The sequence below is a fragment of the Triturus cristatus genome, chromosome 4_2, assembly GCF_964204655.1.
Source record: "Triturus cristatus chromosome 4_2, aTriCri1.1, whole genome shotgun sequence".
In the NCBI taxonomy this organism is placed as follows: domain Eukaryota; kingdom Metazoa; phylum Chordata; class Amphibia; order Caudata; family Salamandridae; genus Triturus; species Triturus cristatus.
This window is the reverse complement of record NC_140586.1, coordinates 128,377,634-128,405,548: the sequence shown is the minus strand read 5'-3', so window position 1 is coordinate 128,405,548 and position 27,915 is coordinate 128,377,634. Positions and strand designations below refer to the sequence as shown.

General features: G+C 46.8%; 1 protein-coding gene across 2 annotated transcripts in view; it reads right to left on the bottom strand.

Moving 5' to 3' along the window:
* Positions 1–27,915, bottom strand: part of POU6F1 (POU class 6 homeobox 1) — a 212,082-nt gene that overhangs the window by 82,206 nt on the left and 101,961 nt on the right. The window contains exons 4-7 of one of the 2 annotated variants that reach the window (XM_085600779.1): positions 14,586–14,781; positions 12,953–13,062; positions 10,418–10,643; positions 847–1,097 (exon numbers count right to left, since the gene is read on the bottom strand). In XM_085600779.1, coding sequence (XP_085456905.1) covers positions 847–1,097; positions 10,418–10,643; positions 12,953–13,062; positions 14,586–14,781 — 783 coding nt within the window. Of the gene's footprint in view, positions 1–846; positions 1,098–10,417; positions 10,644–12,952; positions 13,063–14,585; positions 14,782–27,915 lie in introns of those variants that run through there. The other variant, XM_085600780.1, reaches the window with a different exon arrangement.

Sequence of the window (27,915 nt, the reverse complement as noted above, 5' to 3'; positions counted from 1 at the left end):
AAAAGAATTCCTGCTACATAATTTAGTCAACCCTGCCACATAATCATCCTCACCTGTTGCGTAATTCTAGTTGCCCTGCATATAGTTTACCTAATATGTATCACCATGTGTCCAACCTGAAAGACGCAATATGTCTGCACACACCGAAAGTACCTTTTCATCAAGAGAAAACTGCAAAATGTAAAAAGAATTTAGAATTGGCACACCAGCAATGATGAGTCACAATAGTTCACTTCAATTTTAACATTAACTACACTCGTCGCACGTGGCACACTGGCACGTACACCCATGCTTAATTTTGGTTCTATTGAGCCATTAGTGCATGCCCCTGATTTATCTATATAATGATGGTTGATTATCTTACGTTTCAGATCATGTATACCCCTCTCCTCCCTTCCCCTTCTTCTTTTCTCCAATCAATTAACAGGCAATTTATCAGGCATAATCCTTGTGTCCTGATGATGATACCCCTATCTTAACATGGATCGAAACGTCAGGGACTTAAGTGTCTTGACTTTACTTGTTTATGTTGTATTTTTTATGAGCAAAGATACTTGGCAAATGTGGCTCGTTGATTGTTTTTGTAGTTTTTAGCCGTACAAATGTAATATGCCTGAGGTTTGGCAATCTCATGATTTCCCTCGTTCTTTCTGTCCACTTATTTTTCCACTCTCATGGTTCCTAAATATTGTTTGTTTAATTAAATGATTTAATCTCCATTTGGAGTTTACAAACATAGACATCATTGTATTTCTGTGTTTTATTGTTTATATAGCACTTGTTTTGGAAGGGACCTTTGTTCTTGTTGTTTGAGCAGCACTTCAGACTGAAGAATAGTATACTTACTATTGTTGGATTAAAAGCGAACCCTGCTGACTGAAGGGCAAACTGCGCCTGCGCTTCCACTGGTTTCTGCATGGATGCCTGCATCATCGCCGTCACCTGGGGCTGGACCACAGGGGGCACCGACAGTAGGGGCTGCTGCTGGACTGTCGGCTGTGGCTGCGGCGCCTGCTGCACTTGGAAGACCTGGGGTGCCTGTATGGTCTGCGGGGCCTGCACAGCAGCCTGGACATTGGTGTTCAGCACAGAGGCAGCTGGCAACAGGGTGCAGGGAAAACATAAGCTCAAACAGACTTGTAGAATGCATAAAGGACAAAAAGAGGTTTTTCTTACAGTTCACTCTTCTGGTCAGGCCCACAGTTTGCAGTTTGCTAAATTCATTAATGATTCAAGCCATTTAGCTTAATGAAGCACAAGTTACTACTTGTGTACCGATATATCTGTAAGAGACATTAGTGATAGATTCCTTACCTTAGAATATTCCCAGGCGTCAGACTGGATCCGGAAAGTTTTTTCGTTAGCAGTACCCCTGCGCGTCAGTAGGTGGCGTCGTGCGGCTCCGCGTCCGTCGCTGGCCTCGTATGTGCCGAGATTACATCACGGACACTACTTAGGTGCCACCCATGCGCACTGACGTCAGTTCTGTACACGATTTTCCGCGCCAGGAACGAAGAGCCGTGCACGAAACTGACCACTGGTGCCATGAAACTAGAGCCCTGAAAGGGGATGACCTTAACCCTAGAAATCAGTTTGCAGAACAGGGAGGATGGGTGGGACGGTAAGGAATCTATCCCTAACTAATGTCTTTTACAGATATATCGTTACACAAGTAGTAACTTGTGCATTTGAAAGGGACACGTTAGTGATAGATTTTTTACCTTAGAATAGATACCCCAGCAATACCAACCCCGTGGTGGGTCTGCGAATAGATTACACCAGAAAGTCACGGAGAACAGAACGGCCAAAGAAGCCGTCACTCCGGACCTGACTGTCAAGGCAGTAATGCTTGGTAAACGTGTGCAGCGAGGTCCACGTAGCTGCCTGACAAATGTCCTGCAAGGGGACGCCACGTCCCAAGGCAGTAGTGGCCGCCGTTGCCCTGGTAGAATGGGTACGCAGCCCCACATGAGGCTCCTTCTTAGCTAATGAGTAACAGGCCTTGATGCAGAGAATGACCCACCGAGAAATGGTCCGCTTGTGCACAGTCCGACTTCTTTTTGCGCCCACGTAGCCAACAAAAAGCTAGTCATCCACCCGGAACTGTCGTGTGCGCTGCAGGAAGAACGAGAGCGCACGTTTTGGGTCCAGACGGTGGAGCCTCTCTTCCTCTTTCGAAGGATGCGGAAGCGGAAAGAAGGTGGGCAAAGTGATGGTCTTCTCGATGTGGAAGGGCGTGACAACTTTTGGCAAGAACGAAGGACGGGTCCTTAAAACCACCTTGTCCGGATGAACAGAAAGGAAAGGAGGTTTGGAAGAAAGAGCCTGGAGCTCACTCACTTTTCTGGCAGAGGTGATAGCTACCAGGAAAGCCGTCTTGAGAGTGAGAAGATGCAAAGGACAGGTATGAAGGGGCTCTAAGGGAGCGCACATCAGATATGTCAAGACAAGGCTTAAGTCCCATTGAGGCATTATGAACGGCATGGGAGGAAACGTGTGCATAATGCCTTTTAGAAAACGGTTAACAATCGGAAGCTTAAAAAGAGAAGGCTGATCTGGAAGCCGTAAAAAGGCGGAGATGGCCGAAAGATAACCTTTGATAGTGCCCAGAGCAGAGCCCTGCTGGGCCAAAGAAAGAAGGAACAGGAGAACTTCGGAAAGAGGGGCAGAAAGGGGATCCACAGCCTTAGCTGTGCACCATGCCACAAACTTTTTCCACCTGCAGGCGTATACCGTTTTAGTGGAGGGAAGCCTGGCTGCCAGAATGACATCACAGACTTCGGGAGGAAGATCGAAAGCTGTCATCATTCGCTGATCAATCACCACGCATGGAGGTGGAGGCTGGGCAGGTAAGGGTGGAGGACCGCCCGCTGCTGATGCGACAAGATACTCCCGAAGAGCCAGTCGGATCGGGGGATCGATCGCCATGCTGAGTAGCTCGGGATACCAGTATCTTCGTGCCCAATCCGGAGCCACAAGGATGACTTGGGCCCGGTCGCACCGAATCTTCTTCAGCGCTCTGGGCAGAAGTGTTATAGGCGGAAAGGCGTACAATAGACCACAACTCCACTCACAACGAGAAGTGTCGCCGAGCGAGTGCCGCCTTGGAAATTCCAACGTGCAGAACTGATGACATTGCGTGTTCTCTTCGGTGGCGAATAGATCTAACTAAGGCTCTCCCCACTGCTGAAAGAGGCCTTGCACCACGTCAGAGTTCAGACGCCATTCGTGATCCATCATGCACCGGCGGCTGAGTTCGTCCGCCCTGACGTTCAGAGAACCCGCCAGGTGTTGAACCACCAAGGTAATGCCTTGATGTTCCAGCCATGTCCAGAGGCGCAGAGCCTGCTGACATAGGGTCCAGGACCCCACCTCGCCCTGTTTGTTGCAATACCACATGGCAGTGGTGTTGTCCGTGAACACCTGCACCACACTTCCCCGGACAGAGGGAAGGAATGCCTTCAGTGCAAGTCGGATCGCCCGAAGCTCCAAAAGGTTGATATGGAGCCGAGACTCCGCCAGAGACCAGAGTCCTCTGGTCTTCGCCTCTCCCAAGTGGCCTCCCCATCCCAGGAGGGACGCATCCGTCACCACTGTGTGCTCCGGTTGGGGAAGGGAGAGGAATCTGCCATTGACCCAATCGCGATTCGTGAGCCATCACTGCAATTGTCGTGCAGTGCCCTCCGAGATCTGGACATGATCGGACAGGTTGCCCTGATGCTGCGCCCACTGGAACTTCAGGTTTCACTGAGGAGCCCGCATGTGCCATCTGGTATGTGGCACCAGCAGGATGCAGGAGGCCATCAGGCCCAGGAGCCGGAGCGTCATCCTGACTGAAACCCGGGATAGAGGCTGAAAGATCGAAGCAGAACCTGAATATCCCGGCCTCGTTGCTCGGGAGGATAAACCCAAAACAGCGTCGAATCCAGAACTGCTCCAATAAGGGGGAGCTTCTGAGAGGGACTCAGATGGGACTTCGGCACGTTGATGGAGAACCCCAGCAAATGCAAGAGGTCGACCATAGTCTGAAGGTGGTTGACGACTGCCTGGGCCGAGCCCGCCTTCAGAAACCAGTTGTCGAGGTAAGGGAAGACTGACACCCCTGACCTGCGCAGATGAGCTGCGACCACCGCCATCACCTTCGTGAACACCCGAGGGGCGCTGGTAAGGCCGAAGGGGAGCACAGCACACTGAAAATGCTCCTGGCCTACCGTGAACCGCAGGTAACGTCGGTGGGCCAGCAGGACGGGGATGTGAAAATATGCGTCCTGCAAGTCCAACACTACCATCCAGTCTCCAGGGTCGAGGGCAGCCAAGACCTGAGCCAGAGTCAACATCTTGAACTTCTCCTTCCGGAGGAAGTGATTGACGTGCTTGAGGTCCAAGATGGGGCGCAAATCCCCCTTGTCCTTTTTGGGGACCAGAAAGTAGTGGGAATAACAACTACTCCCTACTTCTGTCCCAGGAATGCACTCGATGGCCCCTTTGGCCAAGAGGGTCGTGACTTCCTGCTGGAGAGTTGCCAAGTGTTCCCCCGACATGCGGTGGTACTGAGGTGGCATGGCTGGAGTGGTGGATTGAAAGGGAAGGGAGTAACCCCTGCGGATGGTCTGCAACACCCACTTGTCCGATGTGATAGCGTGCCAGTGGGGGAGGTGATGGCGGATCCTGCCACCCACTGGCGTGGGGTGCCCCCCAAAGCTCGAATTAGGAAGGTTTGGAGGTAGAAGCAGCGGGGGCAGAGGTGGTCTGACCCCCATGCTGATTCCCAGACCTGCCCCTGCGGAAGCTTCGTCCGCGCTAAGGCTGGTTCTGTACAGGCTTGCTGAAGGAACGTGCCTGGGCGCCCCTGCCTTGGCCACGAAAGGAACAAAATCCAGGAGTGGCTGGGCTTTTCGTGGAAAGACCTAAGGACTTGGCCGTAGCTCGCGAGTCCTTAAAATGCTCCCGCTCACTGTCTGCCTTATCGCCAAACAGACGGGTGCCATCAAAGGGCAGGTCCATGAGGGAGCTTTTTGTACATCTGGGGAGAACCCGGTAGATCTCAACCAGGCGTGGCGACGAAGAGCCACAGTCGTAGAAATGGCTCTACCTAGTGAGTCCGCGGTGTCCAGACCACACCGAATGGCGAACTTAGCCGCATCCTTACCCTCTGCAACAGATTGAGACAGCACAGCTTGGGCCTCTTCAGGACAATGAGGCAACACCTGTGCAACGGCATCCCACACCACGTGGGAATAGCAGCCCAAGAGGCAAGCGGTGTTCACTGACCACGGCCCTAAGCTGGCTGAAGAAAACAACCGCTTGCCGAACTGCTTCAGCTTCTTAGAGTCCTTATCCGGCGGAGCCGTGGGAAAGGCACTCTGGGACGTCGAAGCTTGGATGACCAGGCCCTCGGGCGTGGGATGAGTGGTCAGAAAGGCAGGGTCACCCGGCACCGGGCGATGACGCCTGGCGATGACGCCTGGCGACATTCTTATCCACCGGGGCCCCCGTGGCAGGCACGTCCAAGTGCCCAGCAAGACGTCAGTGAGGGCGTCGTTAAATGGCAGCAGGGGCTCCGACGAAGTGGACGCCGTCTGGAGCACCTCAGTGAGGAGATTAGTCTTTAGGGCCACCGTAGGGAGATCAAGGTGGAGGACCTCAGCGGCCCGACGAAGCACCATCGTGTACGAGGCGCCCTCCTCCATCGTAGGCTGAGGAGAGGCAAACCCCGGGTCAGAGGAGAGATCGAGGCTGCCGGCCTCCTCTAACTTGTCCGCCCAGTCCTGCTCAAAGTCACACTGATGAGCAAGAGGGTCCTCGGACCCCTCCCAGTCATCCTCCACCTCTGCTGTATGTGGGACAGGCTGCGGCGGCAGGGCAGGGACCGGGGAAGGAACAAACATTGCCGGGAACGGCACCGGATGGGGCGAACTGGCGCCATGTCCCAGTGCGAATACCAGGTAGGGACAAAAGTGTCCGAGAACCTGGTCAGGGGCAGAACAAATGGTACCCACTGCGGTGCCGGAGTCGAGATAGGCGCTGGGGCCAGAGCCAGCAGCGCGGGACCTTGATGGCGCCATGGCCGGAGCTAGCGGCGCAGGATCCTGCCGCACTGAGGCCGGAACCGCCGGACCGACAGGATCCTGACACAGGATTTCGGGACCCGAGGGGGTGCCGGCGGGAGCCCAAGGCCTAAACAGGCGGATGGACGGACCCGGGTAAGGTGGGTAGGCTGCGGGAATCCCGGGCTCCAAAGGAGCCGCAGGGGCAGAACCCTGTCCCCCTTGTCCACATCCGGGGACCGACGGGAGGACGTCGGAGAGAGACAACGCTTCTTCGACTTCTTCTTGTGTCGTTTCTTACCCGAATCCGAGTGTGAAGACTTGGAGCCCGAAGAACGATGAAGATGATGGCCCCGCAAGCGTTCCCTGGAGCGGCCCCTGGACCGTGAGCGGCGCAGGGACGAGTGCCGGACCTCAAACAGCTTCCGGCGCCGCTACCGCAAGGCCTACGGGGCCATGGCCAGACAGTCCATACAGGACCGGGAGTCGTGGTCGCTCTCCAGGCAGTAGAGACAGACGTCGTGGGGGTCCGCCACCGACATATTGCAATGGCAGGCCCTAAAAGACTTAAAACCAGGCATCCCTACGTGCAACAGAGTAGACAACTTACAGGAGACAAAAAAGTCTCAAAAAGATAGTCAAAAAGTGACTGAGGTACGTGCTCTAACCGGATCTGCGCTTACTGGCGCGGAAAAAGGAAGAAATTACGTCAGCGCGCATGGGTGGCGCCTAAGTAGTCGCCGTGACATCATCTTGGCGCATATGCCGCCAGCGACGGACGCGGAGCCGCACGACGCCACCTACTGATGCGCAGGGGTACTGCTAACAAAAAAACTTTGCAGATCCAGTCTGACGTCTGGGGATATTCTAAAGTAAGGAATCTATCACTAACGTGTCTCTTTCAGATACACCTGATTCACAAACACTTAACAAATAAATGTCTTTACTTAAGAGTTTCCACAGAGCTTACACTGAGAATCGGAGATTTCCCAACAGACTTTTACCTCTGGAAAAGCAACAGTCCTATAATACATATAGAAAGTGACAGACCACATCTCCCATAATTGATATAGAAAGAGCTGTGATTTCTAGGCGCAGGAGACTGAAGAGAGGCCAGGCTGTACTAACGCTCTCGCTCGCTAAGTGTATAGGTAAAATACAACTTGTATAAGAACAAACAAATCTAACGGGAAAAAGAAAAGTTCAAAACAACATTGAAAGAAAACATAAAAGAAAAAATAGGTTTTTTATTTAAGACGTCAACTCAGGCCCTTCTTCGCTCACTCTAGCCCAATCTACTAGACGTTCCCACATGGATTAATTACACCAAGAGGATCATGTTCCAACTGAGGGCTTTCATGTCACAATACAATCCATTCCGTTCGGGGAGGTATGTTATTGTTCACTCCATTAAACAATTCAGAAGGAAGCACCAAAGTACAAAGGGTTGCAAAAATAAAGCCAAATAATTATTTGGTGCTCCTACCATTAAGGTGTCTGTATCTAACCTTTGAGAGTTACCGTCGTTGAGAAAGATATTAGATCCCAAGCTCAATTGAGTAATAAAATGCTTATTATAGATATTTATTTTTTTTAAAACACATAATGAATCAAATATTCTAAGCAGATAACATGTGCTCCAAAACTACCTTCCCCAACAATCAAGCATTTGTACGCTTTTTCCTTGCAGACCAACAAAAAAAAGTAAGGAAATGAAAAGTAGTTTGTATTATCTGGAGTGCCAAACAGTACTTCACTGCATGTGTCTTTCCTTAAACATGGCAATAGTTTTTGTTGAATTAATTGGCATATTTGGCTTTCTGTAAATATACTAAGAGGTGAGCACAAACCGTGCAAGAGATATAAAAGTCAAAAACCACATTATGCAGCGAGGCAAATACGTGGCACAAACATAGTACATTGGCCGAGCTTCAGCCGTTTAGCAGGAAGGGCCAGGCCTGAGTATGGCTTTGCGATCAGAAACCATTTCGAGCAAATCAGAACTATATTTGACATTAGGTAAGTCAGCCCTTTGTTGCAGCAAGGTTCAGCTGCATAATGTTCAAATAAAACATGTAAGTGTACATGCTTGCACATTTAAAATGCACTAAAGGACCACTTTCTCCCTACCATGACTTTCGTTACCTGGGCGGAGTTGTATAAAACAATGATTAAAAAACAAAAATCGTTGGTGAACTCATTCCTTTGCTGGTTTTCGGTTTTTTCAGATGTATGGTTGCCGGTCCCTCAACCTCTCTCAACCTATTCTGGCCAGGATGAGATAAAATGAGGTGAAGCATGACCCCTACTTGTAATGCTTTGCCTTTCCTTACATCATGGGCAGAGTTTTCAACGCATAGAGGCGAACACATTCTGTCTGACTGCTACACTGCGCTCGCAACAGAAATGCCCTCTCTTATTCTCAGTCTGTGTGCAGCAAAATGGCAGTCATCGATAGTCGACACCAGATAAGGCCCTCCTCTTGCTCACCCGCGGCATGGCAAAAACTGCAATTTCCTGGCCTCAACGCACCCTTCACCAAGGATTCCTTCCTCTGACAGCGCTAGCATATGCAGAAGGCTGCGGCACCCCTACCACAGCAACTAGGACAAGCAAGAAATACTCCCCACTTCAATCCTCCACCAGAAAGACATCTCACCTCAGGAGCCTTCAAATAGGCCCATATGCCAGGTCTCCTTTTTTCCGAAGCTTTGCGCTGTGCTCTGCAGATGCTGGGCAAACCTCTCGGACCCGTGTTCGCCAACAGGTTTGCAGATTCCATCCTAACCTGAGTGGCTTCTAATACATACGGGCCCTCACACTACCTGTCAGATTCACCTAACTCTTCGCTCCTCTGGAAGCTGCTCTGTGGTCATCCATGTTCCGCAGCCCCCAAAGGAGACTTCACTGTCATCTTTATTCTGGGATCTCTTGGTTCCCAGCCATGGTTGCTGGTCCTATGCTTGCTTGAAGTCACACTTGGTAAAGTGCCAGCACGGGAAACAGCGGTTTCAACGCGGGTGTTACCACGCAGGTAGGTAACAACGCGGTCATTACAACGACCGCGTTGTTACCACGCGTGGCTTTATATCGCAAGTCGTTTCTACAACTTGCGCTAGGTGGCGTGCAATACTAGGGAATGTGTTGGAATTTAAATCCAACACATTCCCTGCTGTTGCACTAACTGGAGTAGGAATAGTTATTTATATTAATCCTAAATCCAGCGCGCCATCTAGCGCAAGTCGTAGAAACGACTTGCGATGTAAAGCCATGCGTGGTAACAACGTGATCGTTGTAACAACCGCGTTACCTACCGCGTGGTAACACCACGCGTTGAAAAGAGACATATTCCTCTGCATACAATCAGTCCTTGGAGGACCAGGTACTGCTGCTGCTCCTTGCGATAACCCTTACTCTCATAACATACCCAGATCTGCTTTCATCATTTCAGAACTCTCACCTGCTCTACCGAGGCTGCCAACCAATTGTCACCTCACGCTGGGCTCACCCGGACCGCCACTGTGCCTTCCTTGGTCTTTTATCTCCTGTTGCTAGCATGACTCCTCCTCAGTCCGTTCCTACATCATCTGCGCCTCCTAAATACCGTGACACTTCTCACGTCAGGTTCCACGGTTCACTTCTGAAGCTGCTGAGCATCTCCACACATAACAGCTTCATACTTTTGCTCTACCTTTGGTGGAAGTCCCCATTGACAAGTGTGTTTTCTCCTTGGCAGCACACCCTTACTACAAGGATAGGATACTGCTGCGCATCTTGTCTTCGTGGTGCGTTTTCATGGCCGCCATCTTAAGAACGGCCTTTCCACCGGCCAGTGCTAACAACCCCTGTCCACTGACCCGGGTTCTCTTTGCTGCCACCTCTCTCGCCTCTTATTTGACTCCTAATGCCTGAATTCAAGAACCTCCAAGTTCAACGTGAGTTTCCTTCACACTTCCAATACTTTGGATGTGGAAAATGGCTCTACAAATGTCTCAATAGGTTAGGATGGAGTATAGAAGCGTGCCCTACTCCGTCTTCATTCGGACAACACTCCTGTACATTCGTTTTAAGAAATGCTTTTAGACTCCACAGGAACACTCTGCTGCAGCCTGTTATACTCACTTCTTGCTCTTAAAGACTACAAGGGTGGCTCTTTGCCTTAATGATATCATTAAAGGGGCGAAGGGTGGGCATGTGCATGAATAAGATTTATTTTAAACAGGAAGTGTTTTTTCGGTTAAAAAGACTGTTTGTAAAAATCATCACGTAAATATGGTTGGAACAATACACGGAAAATTCAGACAGCAGACCTTATATTTCTCAAGTTTGATATATTTTTTAACGATTTTGCCTAACTCGTAGGCTCTTACTTTGTAAATTGGAGAAAGGAAGCTTCAGTACTCCAGTGGCGCTGGTGGGTGCTGTCAGTCCAGGCAGGGTGGCCACGGTTGCTGTGGGGAAATTCCAGACAGTCAAGCCCTGCTGGCCACCGATCGGACCAGCGATGCTAATGGGGATAAGAAGAGGCTGTGTGACTGCTGTGGCTGGGGTCATCACTCCTGCCAGAAGGGCCGCTACGTTGTCCTGAGTCAATATCTGCAAGAGGGAAATAAAACAAACAAAATGATGATTAATGGCCGATCAATCACAAAACTAGACCAGAAACACATTACCGGATTGGTGGCCACCAGACCCATCTTACAATTTGAAGATAATCACCGATAAAGTAAATGGTCGCCATTGCAATTCATTTCTTGTATATTTAGTTCACATGGGCATCCCAAATATCTGGTTCAGATCAACGTTGGACTACCCTATTTACAGATATCAAATGTATGAAGGTCTGCAGAGCTCCTACTGGTTAAGGATGGTTTACTTTTTGATTCTCTTACAAATTATATCCAGGGGCCAACTCCTAATTGCAGCTGGAGTGTGAATTGTGAGCAATTTATTGTGGTGCTTGTTATAGGAAATATCTGTACCTTGCACACTCTTAGTCCAGGATAGACTTTAAGATATGTTTCATACAGTTAACAACGTGACAATGCTAATCAATTTTCTTCATCACATTTAAGTTAAACATTCTCAAAGATAGCGATGATATAAAACATGATAACTGAGTGCTATATACCTCGGTTTGACATCCTGGAGCAGGAAATGATGGATTACGGGCTGCACCCTTACCTGACAGGTTAATGCTGGGGAAGGTAGAAGCTGGGGGTTGCAGGAGGACAGGCTGGACAAGGCTGAAGGTAGGGCCGGACCAGCCTGGAAACATCGCTCATGTGGGGCTCTGATCAGGATGCCAATCTTCTTTAATCTCCGTTGCCCTAAAAATCTCTTGCTGCAGTTCTGCATAGTCCTTAGACTTCACAACATCGCAATGTCGAGAACTGTGTAAAAGCTTTCCATCTTTGACCATTAATCCAAACATAGACTCTACTTTGAACTTTGAATATGGTGTAGTGATATTGTTTCTCAATTGTTTTCTCACACCTACATGTGTTATGATTACTTTCAGGCTATGTTTTACAGAGACCCTGATCTTTACTGGATTTTTGTTAAACACCTCAGCGTCTACTTTACTAGTAGAGCGGAATTATGTAAAAATATAAATAAATACATTTGCAAATCAGATGTTCGAATTTTAACTAGACCGCCGGACCTTTTCATCCTTCAACGACCTGATTTCTGTAGCTGAGAAGTTCAATCATTGTATGTCTAGAATTAGTGGGTACATGAAATACAAAGCTGTAAAAACTGATGTAGTGGTGTTTGGCACTCAGGAGTATATTTGGTCCAATGTCTGGTGGCCGGAGGATTGTGGACCTCTTCCCACTGCGGTCAAATCAGCCACAAACTTGAGTGTCTTATTCGACAATACCTTGAACTTCGATACTCAGGTGAGTCGCACTACTAGCACCTGTTTACTCATCATACAGGCCCCTAGAAAGATCTTCCCTTATATACCCGAGGAACTGCGCCAATCAGTCATCATTGTACTAGTCATCTCGCGATTGCATTATTGCAACTCACCACATCTCAATATCAAGGCTTCCTGCCTTAACAAACTTCAAGTCACCGAGAACGCGTCTGCCCAACTTATCCTTAACATCCCGAGGCGCCTCTCGGTCAGAGACGGGATTTGTTCTCTTCACTAGCTTACGGTCAGAAAGAGAATTATTTTTAAGGTTCTTTGTGTGGTATTTCTAGTCATGCATTAGAAAGGTCCCTGCCAACTTAATTCTCTCTTCCACTGGTATACCCCAGTATGCTTCTCAGATCCTTCTTCCACAAGTATGTGTTGGTTCCCAGATTTCAGAAAGCCAGATGGGGAGGCAGTTCCAACTCGGTGGCTGCTCCCAAACTGTGGAATACTTTACCTGCTTGTTTTCGTAAGCTGACTCACGTGCCATATCTAAAAAACTCTTGAAAACATGGGTTTTCTCTCCCATATCCATTGGCCATCTCTGGGCGACTTTTGAATGCTTCAGGATGCCTTCCTATGGCGTTTTAACACCTCATGGTATAGCGCACTCGATAAATTATTTTCATTTAATTTCATTTCATAGTTCAATACAATAGGTGCCGTTGTCTTAGGTGTAACCCTGACCTGTTATCAGCATTTCCAGATTTTTGTGAAATAGCACTGTACAGAAGATGTTATTTTTATCACTGGTTTGAATTATTGTTCGTCAGTAATACAGTTTAAGATATGTTCAGCCATTATTATTTAGACTTCAATCACCCAGTGATGCTAGAGTTCTCCAAAAAACTGTTGGTATGTCACCCCTCTTAGAAAACACCGACCACTGTGAAGCCAACAAATTGTAGACTATAAAAGTATGCATACTCACTCAATATCATTCCATGAAAATACACTCAATCATTCCTTCTTCACTCACCTGTGGAGCCGCTTGCAGTGCAAAAGGAGTGAGTGTCTGTTGCAGCTGATTGGCTGCGCTCGTGAAGACAGTTGGCACAGACGTTGGTATCATTCCCTCTGATGACTTTACTTCAGGTTAAGACAGAAGGAGGACGACAGAAGGGGTTAAAAATAACCTGTTAGTGAGGACTCCATAGAAGCATGTACTACCATTTCAACAATCGCACCCTGGCCTTGTCAATGGCGTGTGGCCAAGTTCCAATCCCACCTAGGAGTCTCGATGATTCAAGTCTCCGAAGAGATGCCTTCACACAAGAAGTCCCTCATCTATGAATTTGAAATCGGCTGTGTTGTACTGTGCATTGGCGTAAAGAGATAATAATAACAATAATAATGACGTGAGAGCAATATACTCAATTCTGAGAAGTCTTGTCAAATTTTCTTGGTATCCCAATAAAAATGTAAACATGCTCCTCTGCCTATAGTTCAATTCTGAGTAATAGTTTGAAAATCATACAGATTGTAAGAGAAAGAATGCTAAATATCAATCTTGAAGAAACATATAACATGTATACAAATCTAATTTTCAGATATTGGCATGGTCTTTTACAATCTAATATTTCCCAACCTTTGACCAGCTAAATCCATGTTCAGCATAACTGAAGTCTTTCAGGAAATTACCTCTGGGAACAATTATGGTATATGTTTGACATCAGGCATACACTTCAGGGTGTGAACCTCTTTTCTATAGTTTTGTGGTTATAGCTGTCATCATATTGTGCACCTTAAATTTAAATAGTCATCCCGGCATATATTCTCCTTTAACAAAGATTCGGGAAACGGCCTTTACAACATGGTTGAGCCACGAGAGCCGTTTCCCCGCAAGCGAGCGTAAACACACTTGCCTGAACCACGCATCTGCCTTAACCATGCATAGTGTTCAGATTGGCGGGGAGAAGAAGAAGAAGCGTCAGTATAGGAAGATCCGGACGCGGACAGGTAAGTGGGTCTGCGGTCGGGTTTTGGAAGGTCGGGGTAGTTTTTGGAAGGGGCAGGGTTTTAGGGGTCAGGGCAGGGGAACGGGTTGGGGTAGGTTTAAGGGACGGGCAGGGTTTGGGGAAGTTTTTAGAGGCGGAGAAGGTTTTAGGGTGGGGTTGGGGTAGTTTTGGGAAGGGGGAAGGGTCTCAGGCTTCAGGGCAGTGGAAGGGCTATGGGTAGTTTTAAGGACAGCGTGAGGGTACATTTTAGGGCTCAGGGCTGGGGTCCTTTTTGGTAGGGGGTCAGGGTATAGGTTTTATGGCGGGGGAGGGGAAGGGGTAATTTAGAGGGCAGGGCGGGTTAGGTTTTAGGCCTCAGGGCGAGGTAGGGGGATAGGATTTTAGGGTAGTGGTAATCTTCACAATGCATATCCCTTTACCAATCAGGCCTTTGCCATGCAATTGCGTGGTAAAGGCATGCGTGGTAAAGGAATGCATGGTTTAGACACATTTGTGCTTAGGACTGCATTGTAGAGGCATGTTCAGCCATGCGAGCCTCTGTCACACAATCCAAAGATTCTGCACAACTACTTTGAGAAAATATTTCAGAAAAACTTTAGACTGATGGAATGCTTTCTCCTTTTGACTTCCTATTACTGAAGGAAGGCCTCCTACCCGCTGGCTCTTGAGAAGGCATCTCGGGGTTTAGCTGCACTGCTTCTCTGGCTGGCTCGCTGTTCTCGACAGGCAGATTACCAGTGGCTTCTGTGGCCTCAGGTTCTGATGCCTTTGCTGTCTCTTCTGCTTGGGTTGGGGCATCAACACCTACTTCCAGCACTCGGATCGTCTCTTGGCCTGACATGACAATAACCTGTAAAGCAACACGATCACCAATAACATATCCTTTTTTCATCAGTGTTATCCATATCAGCAAATATTGTCTTATACTGGTGTTATGCCATTTTTAAAATAGGGTATTTTTCACCATATCACAGTTACATAGTGACCTCTCACTTTCTGTTTTCTCTAATCACACATATCTGTACTTCTCTGCCAATTTTGTCCCCTAGAATATGATATCTGTGTTGCATCTCTGCAAATCTCTACAGACCATCAATCCTCAAGGCCTCTAGCAGTCTCTTGGTCTAATAGTCTGTTTATATATCTATTTCAATCTTCTGTTGAATCAACAGGCTCGCTGTGAGCATCGACTGCCTTGATTGGCCTTTCTATGTCCGCGGTGTTCTCCCAATATAAAGTATTCCAGTGTAAAAGACAAAGGTCGGGATATCCGTACTGACGTGCTCCACTACCTATTACATTATACTCCATTAGGAGAGGGGCATAAAGTAAGCACTGAAGTCGATTAACTCCCTACAGGGTTCCCTCACACTAAGAGGGCCTCCAAGCTCTCCTACGACTCCATGCCTCTGTACATATTTCTGAGGTTGCCAGCCTAAATGAGAAGTGAGAAGTATCTTGCCAACATTTGCAGAAAAAATTTAACTTTTTGTGTTAGGTAATTGTATTAGCTCATAATAAACTTGGAAATCTGAGATGTCTCCTCCACAATCCAAGTCTTTGAACCACTTGCTCAAGGTAGAGATTTGTTGCGACCATAGAAATATTAACTTCAGCAGGCTCTAAAAAAGCTGCAGGTGCAACAGAGAGCTCAGTCACTGCCCCCATTTGAGATTTTCTACTTATGACTCTTTCACCTGCAACTCTATTTACTTCGTGTTAGGACAACCAATGTCAATCAGATCCATCAATGATCAATTCCTCCACTAGCACTGATCTCCGTTGTGTATGTTTTCCTGGGTGTTTGCAGTGTTTAAATTGTAAAAAAAAAAAAAAGACAAAAAGTACCAGGGCCCAAAGTATTTCTCGGGAGTCCCCTGCAGCTAGCGCCGCCCAGCTACTCCCACTGCTGCCCCTCATCAGGATGCAGTTGTCAGGTCCTCACAAAAAGCTGTGTGTTTGAGGGGTGGAGTTTGCATGTGCATGGTGCGGGCTGCCATACAAATATTCACCTGCCAGCGGCCTGGGAGCAGTGTTTAGAGCTGAGAACCAGATGAAGGAGTTTAGCAGGAAAGACAGAAAGTAAAAAGTTGCCATGCATAGTGATTCTGCTGGAGAGAAGTTGAACGTGTATATAATAAACCCCCACACCTAGTGAAGGCAGTAGAATACAAATACAATTAATCATGCAATGACATTGTATTTTGAGTGTATGTCACGGTTTACTATTAGTACACAAAAAAAACAGGCATTGTTAGCCAATAGCACTATGTAGTGCAACCCTGAAAAAGACAGGCACTCTTGCTAATGTAAGCTCTATAATAGCGAAAACATGCTGCTTAATCACCATTTACTACAGTTTTGACACAATTAGAGTGAGTTAAGGAACTATGGGGCCTATGTATTAAAACCCCGTTTTGCGAGTCCTTAATAGCAGTTTTTTGTGAATCGCTATCAAGGACTCGCAAAATGGAATGCATGAAGGAATCGCAATATTAATTTGCGATTCCTTAATATTCCTTAATTGCGGATCGCAAATTGCGGTTCGCAATTAAGGAATAGTTTCCCATTCATTCCTATTGGGCTGGAGGCCAATAAGCATGAATGGGAAGACATTCGCAATTTGCGAGTACCCATTAGGTACTCGCAAATTGCGAATGCAATTTTAAAGGTGCAAGGGTGTCAAAAGGACACCCTGTTGCACCCCTGAAATATGTATGTGTGCGCATGTGGCGTACATACATGCCCTAAGGGAATGTAAGAGCGCCACATGGCACTTTGAAAAATGCAAAAAAGTGCATTTTTCAATGAAATTACAAATTACCACCAACTTGAAGTTGGTGGTAATTTGAGAATTTTTATGACAAAATCGCACAACTTGGGTGCTTCCTGCATCGCATTTAAGGAATTGCAATTTGAAATTCCTTAAATGCAATCGCAAAATAGGGAATCACAAATTTTGCGATTCCCTATTTTGCAATGCCCTTGTGGGATGATACATCTCAAAATGCCTTTTCCCGTTCGCAAACGGGCCGATTCTCAGAACAGGAAAAGGGCTTGATACATATGCCCCAAAAGCCCTCTATCATTCTCCAAATAAAAATCAAGCGCCTTAATAAAACGTATAGGTGCTTATACTGATGACCTGTACAATTTGCAGGTACAGTACACACATTTGAAAAACAAAATAAAAATATGCACCTAAATAAGTCAGTAAAAAGGTGAAGCAGCTGCTTCTAATATTACAGATCATTGATTCAACTTCAAGTAGATTTATGGCTTTTGTATGGGCCTGACACAAACATGCTTTAAAAAGACGTGAAGAATTCAGTTTAAAATTAGATACCAAAAGATACACTAACTCGCCAGTGGGCAGTGCGACTGCTCATCAAACTGCATTTCAAATGTCTCCGATCACTAAGCAAAACCAAATGTAATCAAACCAAAACGACAATAAAAACTCCAAATGAAGCATAACATATGATTACTAAGCAAGTGAATCAGCTTGTGCATGCCTTATTTTTCTTTTTCCAGGGCTTATTTCCTTTCTGGACATGCCATCCCGATGTAATACCAGCAGGGATTAAAATCTGATGTTTATGCAGCCCCTTTTTCTTTTTCTTCCTTTTTCTCTTGAAGAAACTTCTGTTTCCTAGTTGTGTGGTGGGTCCTGTCACTGGGTTTTTCATTTTTCATGTGTCGTTTAATTTCCGCGACTCTAATTTAGTGCTCACTTTACTCAGCTCCTCTTCTGGCCCGTGGCTCATTGGTCTTTGGTTTCATTTCTTTCCAATACGGTGAGGGCCTTATCTAAGGAAATTTCTCAGGTAAAGGAACAACTGATCCAATCTCAGCAGGCCTCGGGGGGCCCCCACTCCTTACTTAGATAAGATTTCTAATAACATGGTGCCCCCCCCCCTTGTCTCAGCCTGCAGTCCCTAGCCACCGCCTCCCTCAGACACCCAAGCGCCCTACACCATGACCTGCTGAGCTGCTCTTCCCAGACCCCAGCAGAGCCTCTTACCGACACCAAGGGTCCCAGTACAGGTGTACACAGGAGGGTGGGGGGAACTGGAACCAGATCTAAAGTCATCAAGGGGCCACAAAAGCTCGATCAAAATCAGGCTACCAATAAAGCAACAGGCCAGAAAAGGGGCAAAGGAGGGAGGGAACTTTTCTCGATCCACTATACGTACACATACGTAAGGCAAGATTCCTGGGGCTCTATGCGCCCTCAGTCAGAGGGGTCTTGTGTTAGAAGCCAAGGCAACTTGCCTAGGAAAGGGGTTCAAGGACATCACCACAAAGTTGGTTTCCTAGCGCAGGAATGCATATCTTTGTCCATCTCCGCCGCACCCTCTTCTATTCCCCCCACAGTTCCTAGCACCATGGACCGTTCACCATCAAATGGGGGAACGTCATTTCCGAGGAATTTAATCACCTCATGGTCCTATCATTCCAGGCTAACTTCGACATCTGCTTGGAGGATGCCCCTTTAGAACCCCAGATTCTTATTGCCTTTGAGTGTACAGTGCATATATTAACAATGCCTTGACCAAATATTGCTCCGGGTGTCCCCCTAAACAGTGCAGATGGTTTGATACCCATTACGTCAGGGCCAAAAGGGAGTTAGTGGCAACCCTCAAATGTATAAATCAGGACAGGTCCGCCATTAAACATGCTAGAGTAGCTTTAAGAATCACTCTTGAAAAGCGGAAGCTGGAGGTGAAGAAGGAGCTGTGGGATCACCTGGTGTCAGCGAGCTCTCTGAATGATAGTGCCAATTTTTGGGTTGTTCTGAACCAGCCCTTCTTCAAAGATGTCTCGCTGTCAGATCAGGCGGCAGCGGTCCCTGCCTGGGCGAATCATTTCACAGGTATTTAGGACCTGGAGGAGAAAGAGCCTCTATCCCTAGCCACCCACTCTTCTTCTACTGTTCTGGTCACGGTTGAGTGGGTGGAGGTGAGAAATGGTATCCACTTCCTGCCATTAGGTAAGGCCCTGGAGGCCAATGGGGTCCTGGGAGACCATCTGAAATCACTGGTGGTTGTGGCCTTAGTTATTGCTCGCCATGTTAATGCTGTTATTAGAGGTCTCCTTCCCGCTGCATGGAGGCACTCGGTCATTGTTCCAATATTCAGAAAAGGAGACAGAGCCAATCTGGCCTGTAATAGACCAATCTCTTTAATTGATGTGGAGGCCAAGATCATTGGAAGGGTAATTCTCGAGAAAATCACTATATTAGCGGACGAGAGGACTATTCTCTCTGACGTCCAATATGGGTTTAGGCCTGTCAGGGTCACTATTGAACATAAACTTAACATCCATCTTCTGATCTCCAGATACACTCAGGTGAAAGCAGCGCTATTCACATGGCTTTGATGGACCTCAGTTCAGCCCTTGACAAAGTCAAAAGGGAGAAACTCTGGTCTGAGCTTGGGTCAATGGGGGTGGACCAAGCCTTAGTATCTTTCATGAGAGACCTCCACGATGGGCTTAATGAGGTGGTCAGATACAGTCCCAATGGCGAGTGTACCCAGCCATTCGAACTTGTAATGGGGTGTTCAGCAGGGGTGTATCCTTTCTCCCTTTTCATTAATAATGTATATTAATCGGCTGGAGGAGGTTTTAATTAATATCGAGGCAGATGTCCCTAGGGCTCGCCGAAGATCAATTTCGGTCCTTCTCCACGTGGACGATGCAGTATTAATCGCCCCCACAGCCAAGAGCCTGCAATGTCTTTTAGAATCTTTTATCACTTTTATGAAAAATCTGGACTTTTCTACCAATTTTAAAAAGTCTGTTTCTATGGTAGCCGGCCCAAAAAGAACACAATCCTGTAACCTCTATGCACAGGGCAAAGTTTTATCCAGGGTGGATGATTTTTCTTACCTACCTCTTCTTTTGAATTCCGGCCTCAGCTCAACCCCATTGAGCAAGAAAAATGGAAACAAATTGCAAAGAGCCATATCTGGACACAACCCCCCTACACTTGTCTTAGATGTCTACAAGGCTAAGTGCATCCCGATGGCCACTTTTGGGTATGAAATCTAGAGCCATGCTAAAATTGATTACATCCAGGTAATCGAAAACAGGCTCTTGAGAAACCTCCTGACCGTAATTCAGGGAACCCCTGCCGAAATTGTCCATGATAACTGGGTTTGGATTTTATTCCTGACTTTATTCACATTTGTTCATTGCTTTTATGGTGCTCTGGTCTAAAGAGGATCTTCACTTGACTCTAGATAAATCCACCCAGATCCCATGGGTTTTATACTTCAAGAAATATTTTTTTGAACTGGGTCGCCCAGATCCTTTTCTCGATCTCTAGGGTATTGTAAAAAAGGGCTTAATCTGGGTGAAGCAGGACTTTGCCCAGGGAATGGCTGTAGAGAGGGAGAATTTTGCCTTAGCAAAACAGTCACTTCAAGGCTACATTCTGGTGAAATTAGTCTCGGGACTGGAGACCTACCTTCTTCTGGATATGTCCAATTACCATCGGCGTCTGTTAACATTCCTGAGACTGAATATCTTTCACTAGTTGTTATTTTCAAAGGATGTTTGGATTCCACAATCTACTCTGTCCCTTTGGGCCTGTGACTATGCCTCCATGTGTACCTCCATGCATATAGTTTTGCTTTGCCCAAAGTTCTCTGCCCTGCGACATAAATTACTAAGACCCATACTAGCTGCACAGGGATTTAGTCAAATTAAAACGGCCTATTTATATTTACAGCTTCTGGCCAATCCTAAATTGGGCTTTTTTGTTTCCCATTTTTTATCTGGGGGTCTTATGTGCATCTCAATGGTGCATGCATGCTGCGCAAGCCACGGCTTGGTCTTCAGGGTGTGGGCACAGGGAAGTGCAGGGTGGGTGTGACTGTATTGTGTAATGCGCACTTGCACAGTGTAAACTGCATGTGCGGTGGCTGGTGGGACCATAATTTTCCAGCGGTCTGCACAGTGCGTCTGCACCAAAACTGCAGGTCACAGGTGAGAGTGAAATTAGATGAGACGTGCTTGCTATATCACAATCACATGTCTTGTTCTCGCTTCTCTGCGGTGGGGGTAGGGGTCTGCTGTATTTAGGGACCAGGGTTGCCACAGCCAGACAAATGGCTTGATCAATAGACTTCCCTTACCCCTCACACTAAGCAAGGGACAGGCATAGAACGAAAAGGTAAGTAGTATTCCAAACATTTGCACTGCGACCGGCAGAGATTGGTGTATCCATTAAGGACCGATGCAGTTTTCTGATAAAGACAGAGGCGACACCTGCGAATATGATCGTCCTTTTTACCCTGTGTGCTGGCATATCTATGCCCATGAAAAAGGCATTTCATGTACAAAGTTCAGAAAATTAGAATAGTAGCAAAGGCACAGAATGTTCAAACTCTGCATATGTGTTTCTGAGGTTATATTTGTATTATAAGTGTGCTCACATCACATTCCCTCAACGTGGTAAATTACCTTAGTGAAAGAACGTCATGCCTCAGAAACGAACACTACTTCTACATCAAGGCCGGACAGGCCGCCCCGAAAGGCTGGAAGGGTTCGGAGCTGCTTTTGTTACTGGGGGCCGGTTTGGTTGCAGTGCAGCAGTACTAAAAGCGCTGCAGAGTTCCTTGCATATCCAACAGTTTTCAGGCAACAATATAAGTGCCACGATTGCTCTGGTGATTAATGTACCTGCTGGAGAGGGATCCCAGTTTTGTCAAGTGGCAGTTTTGACTCATCTCCGGTAATACAGAGGGTTAATATGCCTGCTGCAAAGAACGTGTACTACGCAGATTACAGAACAGTATTTCATGTGCTGTGCTCAGTGGGATGCTGCTTTTGTCACAGAGATCCATTTGTTACTGTGCAGTTCATAAGTTTACAATCATAATGTACCACAGTGTGCTATGAACTGCCCTAAAAGCGCTGCACGCAAACAGCATGGTAGAGGCTAGAAAGTTATGTTTTTCCCCAGTCTTAAATTAACCTAATTTTACTGAAAAGGGGTCTGTTTGGTTAGAAATAAATGTTATTAGTAAAGTCAGCCCTTACCATTGTGTTACGTTCTGAATCCTGAGTTCATGCTTCCGCAGACCAAGCACTCTTAAAAAGTGCCTACCAGTATGAATGATATGTGAATCCTACACCTTGTAGTTCCCCTTTGTCTTAAGTAACAATTTCTATACACTGATTTGCACACCTTTAATTGTCTCTGTATGTATGTGTGATGTAAAGTGCTCCAACACCCTATGCTGGTAAGGGAGGTGCTATCACTGGCGTAACAATAGCTTCCGCAGCCCCCGCACACTGGGAAGGACCCGAGCTCTAGGGGGCCCTCTCAGCACAGTAAACTGTGCATGAGTGATGGGCCCCAGCCTTATACACAGTTAAAGAACACGACTCCTGCAATAAGATACACTAGTGTCCATACACCAATACACAGGACAGATACGGCAACTCGCATTCACTACGGTTATACAAACATAGGCGTGACTGAACTCGGATGGCATTATACACACTGGCTACATATTCCAATTGATAATTGATGTCTTTTTTTTTCTTTTCGATTTTGGTGAGTTCCCACTGGTTGTGGTTTAACGTTAGTAGATATAAGAGAGGAAGGAAAGAGAAAGAGAAAGAAAAACAGGGAACAGGGGAAAACACATAAGAGACGAAAAATAGCAGAAAAGACAGACAAGAAGAAACGAAATGTACGCAACTGGTAAACAGGTCGCGGTACTCACACACTTTCCTGTTCAGAAATAACTGTGTGAAGATTTCACTGTTGGAGCTGAGGCAGACTAGCTAAAGTACTATAGATTGCAATACGAAGGGGCGCATTTGACTGATATGTCCAGCTACTTAATGATGAGACGGCAGGACAGGGGGGCAGATACTGCCTATGATACTTTACAAACGCACGACAATCCCTGCGAAGTTAATATGCACTATGTCATAATTCTGTGATTGAAATAATTGGATTGATGTAACTGCGACATAATATCAAGGATGTTGTTATAAATGGAATATGTGCTGATCCTTAGTACCTATGTAACATGAAAGATAAAAATGCAATAAAGATATTTAAAAAAAAAAAAATGAGTGATGGGCCCCAGCCGAGAGCCCCTGACTCGGGGAGGGGCCCTTGATGTACTTTGCAGAGGGGCCCCCTCAAGTTTCATTACGCCGCTGTTTCCAGTCACGGAATATTCATATAGCAGAGCCTGATAGAGAAATGGGCCCGGTTTGGAATGCAGGCCAGGGATTGGCAGGGCTGTCTGAGGAGCTCCAGCTCTGAGGCATTTGATGAGAAGAGCAACATGACCCTTCAGGGGCTTCTTTCCCTCTCCCAGCAGAAGCCAGAGAATGAATGTAGTGAGTGCTAGGACCAAGTGCAGAGACAGAGTAGGAGGAGGTGGCGGGCAAAGACCTTTGATGTCAGTGAGGAATGCAGAAATGTTCACGCGCAGTTATAAAGTAAGAGGGCGACAGTGTCGCTATTCCTCCTGTGAGGTCAGGGGGAAAGCAGATTGCAGGACAGCTTCCTCTGGGAACTGTTGGGTTGTATGGCCATGCTTTTGCAGTCAGGACATCTTTATCCACAAGATTAGAAACGAAAGGCTTTGTAAAGACACAGCAGTAGGTGAATTTCTGGTGCACTGAGGATCCTGTGGTCTCTGCTACCCGTGTGTTGCGATTAGAACTAGAGTTGGCCACAGAGCAGTAGAAAATCTCTAGTATTTTGTGACGTTTTAATGATGCATGTAGATGAAATGATTAGGGGAGTAGAGAAGCAAAGGGACAAGAGAGAGCAAGAGGGGGTTGGGGGAGAAGCACAGAAAGGAGACCGCTGAAAATCATGTCCACTCTCATGGAATGCTTCACAATAAAGAAAAAAAAGAGTTTCTGAAAAGAGAGCACTTGTGAAGGAACACAAGGAGCTAATCAAGGAAATGGTAGAGAGGCTATGCTCCATGGAAGGGACAAAGATAAGATGGACAGGCTAAAACATATAAAGCCAACGAATAGTAAGCAATCAAATGTGAGTGACAAACCACAAAGCCAATAGTAAGCATTAGGCAGACTCAATTCCTAGGTAAGCCTTCAGCATGTCCACAATAGGTCTTTCCAACCAGACAGTTGTGCCTCTGGTAGGCTTCAACCTAACAATTACCACCACACCTTAGGAGAAAACTTGCAGGGTCATTATTTTGCTTTTCAAAAACAACCCCCTACTTCATGGTCAAAGCTACGGCGATATATACAGGCAGAGTTTCTGTACTCTACGCATATACCACTGGCTGATAACCCCTGGCTACACCCGACAACAGAAACCCCTACTAAACGCACACTAACTAAACATTGATTGCATGTAGTGGGAGATTTCTTTAAGGACTCGCGGCTGTGCCACACAGGAGAACTCCCCCCCCCCCCCGTCCCCCCCATGGAGATACACCACATATGGATAGGTTCCTTATACACAGGGTCTGCTGCGCCCTGCAGGGGCAATTCCAGATGCAACTACGGAACCGGCGGATTTCCCCCCACTTACATTAGTCATTACTGCACAAGACCGGACACATCTGGAATCACGACTATACCATTTATCTCAGACTCTCCGCCCCACAGTCGGCATAAAAGCGCGTGCGGCTTGGGAAGAGGATTTAGGTTTATCGCTAACTGACAAAATATGAGAATATTGCTGTGGGCAAACACTTTATGTCTCAAACAACCACCGGTATAAACTCTAACACTTTAAATATTTACACCGGGCGTACATCACGCCATATATTTTAGCCAAGATGGATCCTAACACTACACATGCATGCGCCAAGTGTGCCACCGCTAACACTGACTTCTCGAATTTTGCTTAGAGTTGCGACCTGTCTTGATATACTGGAGGGAGATTTTCAGACACTTGTCATTAATGATTGATCACAAGCTACACCCTACACCATTAATGGCGTGACTGAGATATGTCCAACCCCTGAAGAAAAGCATAAGGCTGTTCACCGCAATTGCCTTATTGATTGCAAAGCGTCAGGTCCCTTTGCAATGGGGCGGAGCGCGGACTGGGAAGGCCTGGCTCCGAGACCTGGTCTATTGCGACACCGCAAGTGAAGTGTACGCCACACTACAGCTACCAACCTCGCGCCCACAAGACATCTGGCAGCCATTAAAAAGTTACTTACAGACAAACCCCCTGGAAAATGACTGAAGCTTTGACAGCACTAACAGAACACACTACCTGAACTGTGCATTAAACAGGGGAGTAGCGTTACGAGAGGATATTCTCCTTTTATTTTCTTTTTCCTTATTTATTTTTGGTGTGGCCGTCTCGGATGATGAAGGAAATGGCAGTAATTTCTAATAATGTAGGGTGGCCCTTTTTCAGCTCCTAGGAAGTGGAGAGACGATGGCAGATGTCTGACCCGGGGAGCACGTAACCAGTCTGTGTGCATGGGGGTTTATGACCCAAACATTGTCCGATTGAAAGTATAACTCGTGTGCAAGCAGAGAGAAGACACTGGCGAAATGACTGAATTGTATCGAGGAAGCGATTGCCCTTATGAGAGCACCACTCTCTACCCTGTGTTATTGTTGGGTTACGTTAATTCTTATTAATGCTTTAGTATGACAGATTTCAAAGCGTATATTTTTATGGATGTTTACATGTATGAGTGTCAATTACAAATCTCAATAAAGAAAATATATATATTTTTTAAATCAACCTCCTACTTGGGACATTATTTTGGAAAACCAAAAAAAGTTTGCTGAGTGTCCTTCTGAAAGATGACGGCCCTTTAGCAAACTTTCAGTGCCTTCCGAGGGGCTGCCGTGGTTCCTCTCAAGGCACAGAGATCTCTGTAGGACTTTCCAAGATCTCTAATTGTGCAAATTCAGGAGCTGACACAGACGACATCCTCTTTCCAAGATGAGATGTTTTTGGATTCCACTGGGGCTCACTGCAATCTCCTACTGGCTGATTGTCAAGGGGTCATCCAGTCTGATGAATGAAAAAAGCCAGGGGAGCAAGGGTGGGGTTCTGAGATTTCAGTCAATTTTTTATTTGTCCCTGGACTCTCCTTGCGATTTTCTTTCTTATATGTGGGACAGGAGGTTGTTAGATGAGGGTGGTTGAGTTCAATGGGAAATTAGCTGAAGGCAGAACGTTTTTTTTCTTTTCTGGTAGGCTTTTCAGACACAGTGCCTAATTTGAGCCGGTGGTTGCCGGTGGGGGTTCACTGGCACCTATTTTTCCTCATCTGACATAAAAAAGAGAAAGACGGAGCAAGAGAAAAATGAAAAAAAGTCACAAAGGGAGAAAGTAGGAACGTGCAAGAGTGAGATAAAGGGGGAGTGAGTCTCTGGTAGTGGATTAAAGAAACTGAAGTACATTTAGGACTGCACAGCTTTAGTATTCAGCTAGCCAGCTTCTAATTGCACCGGCCATGGCTTCTGAGCAGAGCTTTAGGTACTGGCACTCACTCTTTTACAAATTAAGCACTGGTCAGACAGAATTTCACATACCTAATAAAAGACAAGTCTAAAGTTTGGAAAAAATAAGTTTGACCAAAGTTGGAATTTGATGAATGGCTGTACAGTGTATTGGTCCTCAAGCACAAGATTACATATCACAAAAGTCACAAGTGGGAAACTTATTGTGTGTTTATCCGATAATCTGAAAGACAAGTTGGAAGATGTCTCACCATTGCTACCGCTGGGATCTCATCTTGATTATGTAAATTCTTATCTACATTGGCTTATCTAAATATAAATTGAAGCCAGCTTCAGCGACAGCAAGGAACTCTTCAACATCATCAGATAGTTCTCCTGTCTACCAGCCACTGAGAATATAATCACCCCCATCCCGGGAACCCTATAACACCTTAGTAGACTACTTCCACAAGAGGATATCCTCCATCTACAGTAATTTCGAACCCCAACCCACAGGCCTCCACAGCCAACTCATGCAAACTGACGCCACCCACAACACAACACCCTGCTCACCGCATGGGAACAGCTCACCACACAGAGCACCACAGCCATCATGATATCTACTCTGGAGAACCCAGGAACCCCAGCCTCACAACTTCTTCCATCTCGGAAGCAAGAAAATCTGTGGAAAACTCACCACCGTTCTCAACACCTCCATCACCACGGCCACCTTCCCCAATCAATGGAAACACACAGAGATCAGACCCATCCTCCAGAAGCCCTCCGTGGATCCCAGTGATCTCAAGAACTACTGCCCCATCTCTTAGCTCCCCTTCCCCACCAAAGTCCTCGAGAAGGCCATCAACCGACAACTCACCGAACACTTGGAGAACAATAACCAGCTGGACACCTCTCAGACTGGGTTCTGCACCAACCACAGCAACAAGACCACCCTGATTGCCACCACCGATGACTACAGAACCCTCCTCGACCAGGGAGACACAGCAGCCCTGATCCTCCTCGACCTATCAGCAGTGTTCGACACCATATCCTACCACACCCTCATCAAGAGACTGAAGAAGCCACACTGGCATCAGAGGAGACACCCTCAAATGGATTATATCCTCACAGGATTAACCCAGAGCATTCACCTACCATCTTTTACGTCGGCACCCAAGAGCATCATCTGCGGCGTCATGCAAGGTTCATTCCTCAGCCTCATCCTGTTCAGCATCTTCATAACACTCCCGGCCAACAGTATCAGAACCCCCGGACTCTACATCATTTCCTATGCAGACGACACCCAACTCATCCTCTAGCTCTAAGAAGACCCCTCCACCACCAGGACCAACTTCCTGAAGCTCAACATGGACAAGACTGATGTGCTGATCTTTGGAAACAACACCACCCCATGGAACAACGCCTGATGGCCTCCCGAACTCGAACCCACACCCACTGACAGACTGCACCTGAAATCTTCACATCATCCTGGACAGCAAACTCACCTTGAAACATCAAATCGACGCAGTCACCTTCGCTTGCTTCCACA